General features: G+C 40.8%; 1 protein-coding gene across 2 annotated transcripts; it reads left to right on the forward strand.

The window, feature by feature from the left end:
- The first annotated feature begins 4,421 nt into the window (after window positions 1–4,421).
- Window positions 4,422–9,888, forward strand: LOC134579341 (ferritin light chain-like). Of its 2 annotated transcripts, none has more exons than XM_063438611.1 (3): window positions 4,422–4,561; window positions 7,067–7,213; window positions 8,003–9,888. In XM_063438611.1, the coding sequence occupies exons 1-3, from the start codon at window positions 4,484–4,486 to the stop codon at window positions 8,291–8,293; spliced, it is 516 nt and encodes a 171-aa protein (XP_063294681.1). In that variant the 5' UTR covers window positions 4,422–4,483; the 3' UTR covers window positions 8,294–9,888. The 2 variants fall into 2 exon arrangements, with proteins under 2 accessions (XP_063294681.1, XP_063294680.1); XM_063438610.1 differs by having other exon boundaries at window positions 4,424–4,651.
- The last annotated feature ends 394 nt before the right edge of the window (window positions 9,889–10,282 follow it).

The following is a 10,282-nucleotide window of genomic DNA, read 5'->3' on the forward strand; positions in this document are numbered from 1 at the left end:
CTCAAAGATGGACGGAGAGTATGATGAGCAGGAAGAGTGGTACAGCAGCAGAGTAGAGGCTGCATCCGAGGAGGTTAGCCGCCCCCCCCGAGGCGGCAGGAAGAACCCGAAGTAGGGGTCCTCATAGATGAGGAACCACAACAGGCAGGTGGAGATGGGACCGAGGTCTCTCCACCGGGCCCAACGGGATGGTGGGCAGCAGGCCCAGATCCCCAGCGGCAGAGTAAGTCCCAGGGAGATGAAGGTGCCGTCCTTCCTCCCCAGCGGCAGTGTGTATCCCAGGGAGATGAAGGGGCCGACCTTCCTCCCCAGCGGCAGTGTGTATCCCAGGGAGATGAAGGGGTCGTCCTTCCTCCCCAGCGGCAGTGTGTGTCCCAGGGAGCAGAAGGTACCGTCCTTCCTCCCCAGCGGCAGTGTGTACCCCAGGGAGCTGAAGGTGCAATCCTTCCTCCCCAGCGGCAGTGTGTATCCCAGGGAGCTGAAGGTGCCGTCCTTCCTCCCCAGCGGCCGTGTGTACCCCAGGGAACTGATGGTGTCGTCCATCCTCCCCAGCGGCAGTGTGTCCTGCAGGGAGCAGAGACAGTCAGTCTCGCACCCCAGCAGCAGGACAAGAGAAGGAAAGGGGAGACAGCTGGTCTCCCTTTCCACCAGCAGAGAGAATGGCAGGGAGAGGAGCCTGCTAGCCTCTCTCCCCAGCGGCAGTTTACCGTCCAGAGAGAGGAGCTTGTTACACCCTCTCTCCAGCGGCAGCCTAACCCACCAAGGGGAGATGTTAAGCCCCACATCCGTGCAGATGAGACCGTAGTCTCTGCACTTACAGCACCAGGGGTAGGGACGGTCGGTCGTGTCCCCCAGCCACAGAGCGATATATCCAAAGTGGAGACAGTCAATCTCCAGCAACCAGGCTCCAACCAGGCTACTCCCGGGGTAGTTCTGGCACCAGGACAGAGTACCGCTGGTCTCTGCACCCTCAGCAACCCACCAAGGCAGCCTACCAGTCCCCCACACAGCGGTGGTAAGGCACCTGGACATGGACAAAATTCTCCCTTACCCAGGTGTAGTAATGGTTTATTGTGGGTGGGCTGTACTGCTGTTTCTGTCTTGTGGGTGGGCTGCTGGACTAACAAGGGCACTGACCAGCAGGAGGTCAAGTACCCTGTTAGTCTGGGGGGTAAAGGGGAGAAGTGTGGCGAAACCGACCTCGCCACGTGTCCTTGGAGGGGGCTGATTGCCCGCCTCTTGCCTTTGGACTATGGACCAGACTTTATGGGAATGTGATACCCCAGATAGCCATACCATGGAGCCTATTCATATAATGAAAGACTATGGGAAAGACTTTAGCTCCATGGCAATTGTACTGTGTGAGTAGGATCTGCGCGCTATTCGGTAGTTTTGTGCGCACAGATCCCAGCTATCTGGGGATAGGTGAAATGTCTGTGTGTTATGTGTAAATGTGACTTTATGTATTTTAAAGTGTTTTATGTCGTTTTGCAACCATGTGGTTAATGGAGTCTGCCTCTAGTCCTGGATAATTGGATTACTTCTCCAATTAACTCCAGGGCAGAACGGAGGAAACCAGGGTGCATTGTGGGGATGTTTTTCTGCCAGCCAGAAAGGAACAAAAGATACTTTTAGTAACTTTTGAACCCCTGGTCGGATTCATGCCATTTTTTAATATGTTGTTCCCCTGAATGGATTGATTGTGGATATGTATTTTTATGTGAATGTGATGTATGGTTTTAAAGTTATGAAAGTTGTGTAACAGTATATTTTACACTGTATGCATAATGGGATTATGTGTCACACTAAGTGGAGGGGATGTGTGGGAGGTAACATCTATGTCATTGGTTCTTTTATGCCTCCCCCTGGGTGTGGCCTGTATGTGTGAGTTGGAAATAAAAGCCAGGCTGGATGAGCCAGTCCAGAGTTCCTGTTTTACCCTCAAAGTGATGTGTCGTCTCATTATTGGGGGGAAGGATTTATTGCATGCTGTTCCAGTTGACTGCTAGGAGTACAAGCCTATTCGTATGGTTCCTATTCAATGGTCTACAGCATTCATATGCTTGGGAGAATTTAAAAGGTTTCTCGGATCCAGTGTTCGTGTGTCTCCAGTCGGGAGAATGGTGTTTGCAGTAGCTGCCTGTGCATCTGGAAAGGGGATTATCGCCTAAACTGGGTTTTACCCTCGTGTAAGTGAAACGGTCCGTTACATGCATCTTTAACAAACTGGATATTTTGTTTGGAGTGCTAGAATTACTGGTCTAAACAAATGACTTATTAATTGGTCTATTGATTAAAAGGAGAGTTATAGTGCGGACAACTGATTTGTGAAATTTGAAAGAAAATCGCCAACCTGACGCGATCCTCTTCACCCAATGTTTTTATATGTCCAAACGTGCTTTGTTGGAATGTATTATGTGTCCGTTTACCTGTTGTACAGCACTGCACTATATGTTGGCGCTATATAAATCATTGGAATTGTAACTATTAGATGTGAGCTATGCAACACAGCTCCTGCAAGTGAGGAACATTGACATAAATAGTGATGTAAGCTTAGCAATAAGGACCTGAATTCCCTTCACTTTCCACCATAAGACCCCCTCTTTCTCTCCTTCACAAAACCCTACATGGCTTAAAAGCTGCTTTTTACTAGTTGAAGAAGGGAAGAATACAGAGATATCTGACTAGTTACGTGTGGGGAAAATACTATATTATTTCTAGTACTTTGTATATAACTATCTAGAAAAGATTAACAAAAAAATAAATTGTGACATTTTTTTAAATTTTTTTTATTTGTTTGAGGTTTTTTTTGGCATCCCTAAATAGTTATACACCATTGCTGTTTTGAGTTCTAATGCAATCTGTGCACCTCATTTCCCAGATTTTTAAATGTCGTGGGGTTGTTTTTAGTAAAAACCCTTAATTGTGAAGAGGTTGGGTAATAAAGACAATTTGGATCTACTCTGCTATTGGTGAAAAGAATATGTTTGCATAAATAAATGTTACGCTAATCACACGTTGTTAGGATAACACATTTCTTACTCCACAGACCAGTCCCTAGGCCAGGAAATTGGACCATTGAAAGTGCGTGTTATGGCACTGGTTCCCAACTCTTGGGCTGGGATGTATGAGAATGTGACATTAGATGGCCCAAGAGTTATAAAGGCACCCCAGAACCATGCATATGCTTGACATCATTCACTATCCCTGAGTGAAGAATGAGTCGAGGGGGGCATTCTGGTAACCTGCCCGGGGAAGTACAGAATGTTAATCCTTTTTGCCATTGGGTCAGGACCCAAAACTTGTCCATGGGCTAATATTTTATGTACTTTTTGTTGTCTCCAGCATCCGCTGACTCTCCATCCTATGGGGTTTATTTGCTAAACTAAAAATGTTCTATTCACATTTCAACCACTGCAGTTCAGACGATGATTCATGATCTGGTAAAATTCTCCAAGCTAGTTACAATGTGTCTATTGTAGCCTAAATGTTGCCATTTGGATATAACTATGTCAGATTTAGGAACTTATCTAATATCCCCTAAAGTGTTTCAAAGTAGCTACAGTGCCTTTATCCCTTCGTTATTGAGTAATGTATAATAAGTAGGTGTTCTGCGAAATATATTTGTTTATATACATGCTATCTCCTGTCCTATTGTGTTTTATAGCGCACCTCCTCTAGAATCTAAGCTTGTTTGTCCAGGGTGATCTTTAACCTATTGTTCCTGCAAGTTTTTGTAATTGTCTCATTTATTGTTAAATCTCCCTCTTTTTTTTTTTATAATATTGTAAAGCACTACGGAATATGTTGGCGCTATATAAATACCTGTAATAACAATAATTTGGGCCTTCCCTATAGGAAAGCATTGAATTTGTTTTCTTATCGGGTAAACGTTCTCATGCAAAGTGTGAAGACGACAGCGTCATTTCAGAGTCAAACTCTGTGAAACAGCAGGAAGCGCCTCTAGTGGCCACTAGAGGCATTCTTACCCTGGCAGTGTCTCTAAATAACAGGGTTAAGGAGGACAGGGACAGTGCACCAAGATCACTTCAATGAGCTGAACTGAGCAGGGTGCCTATAGTGTCCCTTTAACCTGGTTTACATTTGCCTGATTATATGAATTACTGAGCAAATATAGAAAAATACTTCATGTGGAGCTGGAGTGATTTATATGTTTTTTGTGAATGTGTGTGATGATAGATTAACCACTTAAGGACCAAACTTCTGGAATAAAAGGGAATCATGACATGTCACACATGTCATGTGTCCTTAAGGGGTTAAACTGATTAACCTTTAACCATTTCAACTTCCTCCTTTGGCACTCAGTGTTTTTTACCATGTGAAAGCTGGAGAGGCATCCAGGATACTGCTTGCACTAGCATTCCGTGGGTTAAATCTAAGAGTCTGTTCCAAGAATAAGTCAGGCTCCTCCTTTATCCACAAAGCAGAAGTGTGCGAGATCACTGCCGGGTTTTACACACACATGGCTGAACCCAAGAAGAAGAGGGTTAAGGGGACCTTGCCCAGCTGCCCTGTGCACCAACAAAACAAAGTTTGCAGGGTGAGGCAGAACTTCTCCCCAGAGCTGGAAGAAAGTCTGTGTGAGGTGATCAGCTCCCTGCTGCAGCTCTCATACAAGTTCCAGGCCCTGGTAAGGAGGGGAGGGTGCCAGGCAGTGCATAGTAGTGGGTGGAGAGGGGTTGTTTATGTGCTGGGCAGTAATCTGGGCCAGACACGGAGGAGCAAAAATAGCATTTACTGAAACACTGCTACAGTGGACACTTTAATTAAAAAATCATTCAGTGACACAAAACCAATTAACTGTAACTTATTATGTTAATGAGGGAGAGGGAGAAACCATCCAACATGCTGTATAACTGTCTGTATTGTTACATGTTTAAGACACGAGCTAGTGTACATTAACCATTGGTAATCTCAATCATTTGGACACAAGGTATCACTGTGTTCTATAAACATTGTTTCCTGTAAACTGACGAAGCCTGTAGGGCCAAGAACACCGCTTAGAGCTATATAAATAAAATATACATAAACTGTGTACCTACTGTACCTCCCTCTACTGTAATGTAACCTGTAAAGTGCCGAGTACACCTGTTAGCACTATATAAATAAAATATACATAAACTGTGTACCTACTGTACCTCCCTCTACTGTAATGTAACCTGTAAAGTGCTGAGTACACCTGTTAGTGCTATATAAATAAAATATACATATACATACACTGTATACTTACTGTACCTCCATCTACTGTAATGTTACCTGTAAAGTGCTGAGTACACCTGTTAGTGCTATATAAATAAAATATACATACACTGTATTCCTACTGCACTTACTGTACCTCCCTCTACTGTAATGTAACCTGTAAAGTGCTGAGTACACCTGTTAGCGCTATATAAATATACATACACTGTATACCTACTGCACTTACTGTACCTCCATCTACTGTAATGTAACCTGTAAAGTGCTGAGTACACCTGTTAGTGCTATATAAATAAAATATACATACACTGTATACCTACTGCACTTACTGTACCTCCCTCTACTGTAATGTAACATGTAGAGTGCTGAGTACACCTGTTAGTAGTTTGTAAATAAAATATACTTACACTGAATAACTTCTGCACTTACTGTACCTCCCTCTACTGTAATGTAACCTTAAAGTGCTGAATACACCTGTTAGTGCTATATAAATGAAATATACATACACTGTATACCTACTGCACTTACTGTACCTCCATCTACTGTAATGTAACCTTAAAGTGCTGAATACACCTGTTAGCGCTATATAAATAAAATGTACACCTAGCTATTCTAAGGCCAGGGTGCAAACTGACGGAATGTAATGAAACTTAATTGTTCTGAGTTTATGTCGTCGTCTCCCCCCCCCCCCCCCCTTTTTTACATTATCTGTTCAATGACCAATTGGCTTCAATGTATTCAGATATCAATAATACAAAAAATAGTTCACACAAGCCTTTCCATGTTTTATTAAACCCCACAAAGAGTGTTTAGGGATACATCATCTGTAACGGGAGGAGGACAATTTTACAACCCAGGGCGCCAAAATAGTGAGCAAGCTACCGCTTTCTAAGCATCAGATTAGTAATGGCACCCTCCTTGGGGTGTGAAGAGTTAAAGTCTTCATGACTGCATTTTAGGCCTGATTCTCTTTCCTGTTGTTACTTTAAATATATTAATCTGCTTGAAAAAAAAAGACAGTTTCCTTTTCAGTCTCCTAAGGCGTGACACAGATATTGTGTAACCAGCAGATTTTTTTTTTGTTTCGTTTTATTTTATTTATTTTAATCCGGATACAGAACATTTCACCTCTATTTAATTTATTATTCGTTTGTCTCCCTGGCCTAGATTAAGAAATTTTTCAGCAACGCACAAAAATTTTTCATTGACAAGTGAATATGTTGTCTTTAATTACATGTATTTTTATTCAACAAACTAAAATGTAACACCTTTTTATTATTATTATTATTATTATTATTATTATTATTATTTAGCCTCTAAATTTGGCATAAAATAACAATGCATAAAAATTATACTGTGGATTATATGTGAGGTGTACTTGGCAAGAAAAGTATATTTGTGCTCCATACCAGACTTTACAAAGAGGATTTTCAAGATCTTTATTTTTATCCAGATCATAATGTGATGAAATTGTGCAGAATGGGACAGAAATTGAGACAACAATTTAATTTTGACACATGGCACTGCCGATACTCCTATAAACCTCGATTTGAAATTCATCTATTTTTTCTGTTAGAATGTTCATAGGTGATTCCATAAACACATTCCACACATTCCACACATGCCCCATTACTGATAACCAACACCTAAAATGTAACCACTTGTAGTCTTGAGAAAATAAACCTTTAAGATCTATTACATAAGATTCATCAAAATATTGAGCCCATTCAATGGACAAAATATCTTTTGTTTACCATATTTTTTATTGCAACATTTTTGTTTTGGTATTTTTTTTTTTTTTTTTTTATTGTAATAGTTATTAATGCAATGCCTTGTTATTTAATGTTAGGCCGAAGTATTTGATCAGGACAGTGTGGCTCTTTTCCGTGTCTCGAAGTTCTTCCATGAACAGTCAAAGAGCGAAGAGGAGGCTGCTCAGTTACTGTTAAAACACATGGCCAACCGTGGCGGATTTTACTGCTCAAAAACTATTCAGGTAAAAATACGAGACAACAGTAAAGCCGTAACCTAGAACACTTTATAGGAGGCATGTTGCTTAATGGTGTGAATGAGGAACCCTTGGCCGTACCAAGTGGTGTGGGCTCCGTTTATGAACAACCTCCGTCCCTTTCTTACGCAAGATGCTGCCAAGGAGCTTGTCCATGCTCTTGTAATCTCTTGCATGGATTACGGTAATTCTCTCCTAGTTGGTCTCCCCAGAAGACTGTAAGCTCATTTGACCAGGGTCCTCATCTACCTATTCTTGTATCATTTTGTAATGGTCCCTTTTATTGTTAAATTTCCCCCTTCCAAATTATTGTAAAGCACTGCTGAATAAGTTTGCTCTATATAAATACCAAAAATAACAATAAACTGGGGTGCCTTTTCCTCTTGTATAACTGGGCATATGTTGATAGGGGAGCAGAGAAATATGGGCATATCTTTTTTTTTTTTTTTCGGAATCCCAAATGATTGAGAAATGGAGAGGTACAAATGTATTTATTTTTCTAGTTTATTTTTTGTGAGTTTTTTTTTTTTTTTTTTTAAGGGGGCAGCAGGGACTCTACATGTGTTTTTATCACTACAGGGTCTGGAATACACGTTTGTGTTCCTGACCCTATACTGTTCCTTTAAATTTGAAATTCACTTTGAATTTATTTGTAGTTTTTCTTTTAGTGAAAACCCCTGTAAGATTTCAATTTCCCTGATCATTTTCCACAATGCCTGGTTTACTGAATGTTTCCCAGTTGTGACCTGACAATAAATGTTACCATTTTGTTGATAGAAGCCAAGCTGTGAATATGTCCGGGATTTATTGACTGCATTAAATATGACGTTGGACCAGTGGAAGATTATGCAGGTATACTTTGAGGAGCTGTACAGTTTAAGCATGGACTGTTTGGATCCTCACAGCGCCAGCTTAATAAAGAAGCATTTTCTTGAACCAACAATGAAGAAGGTTAAACTGACGGGAGATGTCATTACAAACGCACGCCGGCTCAACTGTACACCGGATGGTAGGGGTAGTTTTGGTGAATATCTTATTGAGCGGTTACAGGAAGAGCTGACCAAATGAGGTTGCACAGACAATGGTTTGTTTAAAATGAAAGTGAATTGGTTCCCAAATTATTTTTTTTTCATTTTTTTTTTGTTTTGTTATAAGGGAGCATTGAAAGACTTGTTTGGTCTAAATTTTTAAATTTTCCTTCCTTTTATTTAATAAATAAAGCCCAAAATATTTTGTTGGTTGAGCTTATAGAACACTATCAGAACTTCTACTGACTGGATTCTATTGAATATTGTAAATGTCCAGAGAGGGACACTGATATTTTAAGGGATGCAGGTGGGGAGTGGCTTTGGGACATGGCTGTTACGGGACGGTTTTGGCTGATTGCATGTCCTGATGGCCATAAAAACTGAAAATGTAATTTTGAAGAAAGTATCTTAATTACACAGACAGATTTCTTAACACCATAGCCGCATGCAGAGCAATGCATTAGAGTGTACACCCTGCGAAAATTACCACCTAAACCATATTTTAAATTACATTTTTGCTCTTGTGATAATCCAGTGTATATAGACATAGTTTTGTGGGTGGTTTTGTACGTGTTTTTTTTTTTTTTTTTCTTGAAAAACATAACCAGTGAACTTAAACTCATGCAAAAGTATTCAAGGAAATTTAAAATGGGGGCAAAGAAGATAATTTGCCCTCACATTTTCTGTGACTGGGGACACCCAGAACATCCTTTTTCCATGCCTATACCAAACACACTATTGTAGTTTAAAGACCCATTACTGTGAATATTATTGCTGTGGAGCTCTGTTATACACTCAGGCACACCAACCATATGGAGTTACTAGAAAAGAGGGATATTCGGATAGAAACATCAGAGGAATATAGGCCAAAAATAGGGACTGCCCCTGTGAAATAAGGACACTTGGAAAGTATGAGACTGAATGCAATATTCTGGATTTGACCCTCTTTTTAATGTATTATATATATGTTCTTCAGCTATTTCCATGCACCTTGGATTGAACAATATTTAAAAATTGACCGTCTCTATGGTCTTCCCTGCTTCTGTACAGGCAGGGAGTGACGCAGGAAAGGTCATAGAGACATTTCAAACACGATGCGACCTCGTGTCCTTGGTTGCTGTCATCCAAGTCGCCCTTCCTATTGTGTTTTTACATAAGCTCTCTCGAGCAGGGTCCTCATCAACCTATTGTTCCAATAACATTTTGTAATTCTCATTTATTATTAATTTCCCTCTTTATAATATTGTAAAAGCACAGCGGAATAAGTTGATGCTACATAAATGCCAATAATAATATGTGTTGGTTAAACGGTATTTGTCTGACGGTGTTCTAAATTCCATGTAGGGAATCAAAGATCAAGAGTTCGAAAGAAATTAGGCTTTTAACTGCAAACAGAGACGGTATCTCTCATTGGCTATCATACCTGTCTTTATTTGCAGTTTAAGGCCTAATTTCTTTCGAACTCTTAATCCTAGTGTCGGACATGTGTGTTGCATACATATCATTTTGTATAAGGTATTTTTGTTTGTGTGTATTTTGTTTTATACTGTCTACAATCATTTCCATATTGTGTTCTTCGGAGCTGCAGTTTTTTTACAGTTTATAATACTGTTTGGAAGAACACACTTTTTGAAAATAAACGTGTTATATATTTAAACATAAATTGTATCCATTTGTATTTTTTTTATTCTAATGGCACTGGGTTAAAACTCCGCCCTCTCAGATGTCCTGCGACAAGCGGGGTCTAGTACTTTCTTATGAGGAAAAATCGAATGCTGGAGGTCCTCATGCAGTCACACACGCATTTACAGTCGCAGACGGTAGCGCGCACACACACACAGGCAGACGGTCACGCACACAGGAGATAGTCACACAAATGGAAAGTTACCTCATTACATTATGGGCTGGAAGGGGGAGTGGAGACAGTTCCAGCTCCTGGAGCCTGGTAAGTTGTTGCAACTCCTGCAGTTGGAAGTAGGAACTCCTTTCTGCTTCACCATTTCTGTGCAGCACTGGATTCTGGATTAAC

This window comes from Pelobates fuscus, chromosome 12 (assembly GCF_036172605.1).
Source record: "Pelobates fuscus isolate aPelFus1 chromosome 12, aPelFus1.pri, whole genome shotgun sequence".
NCBI lineage: Eukaryota > Metazoa > Chordata > Amphibia > Anura > Pelobatidae > Pelobates > Pelobates fuscus.

Excerpts from the sequence above, each read along its gene's own strand:
- LOC134579341 (XM_063438610.1), top strand. The coding sequence starts at position 4,484 with ATGGCTGAACCCAAGAAGAAGAGGGTTAAGGGGACCTTGCCCAGCTGC. Across the intron at positions 4,652-7,066 it reads CATACAAGTTCCAGGCCCTG|GCCGAAGTATTTGATCAGGA; the intron begins GTAAGGAGGGGA and ends ATTTAATGTTAG. Across the intron at positions 7,214-8,002 it reads ACTGCTCAAAAACTATTCAG|AAGCCAAGCTGTGAATATGT; the intron begins GTAAAAATACGA and ends TTTTGTTGATAG.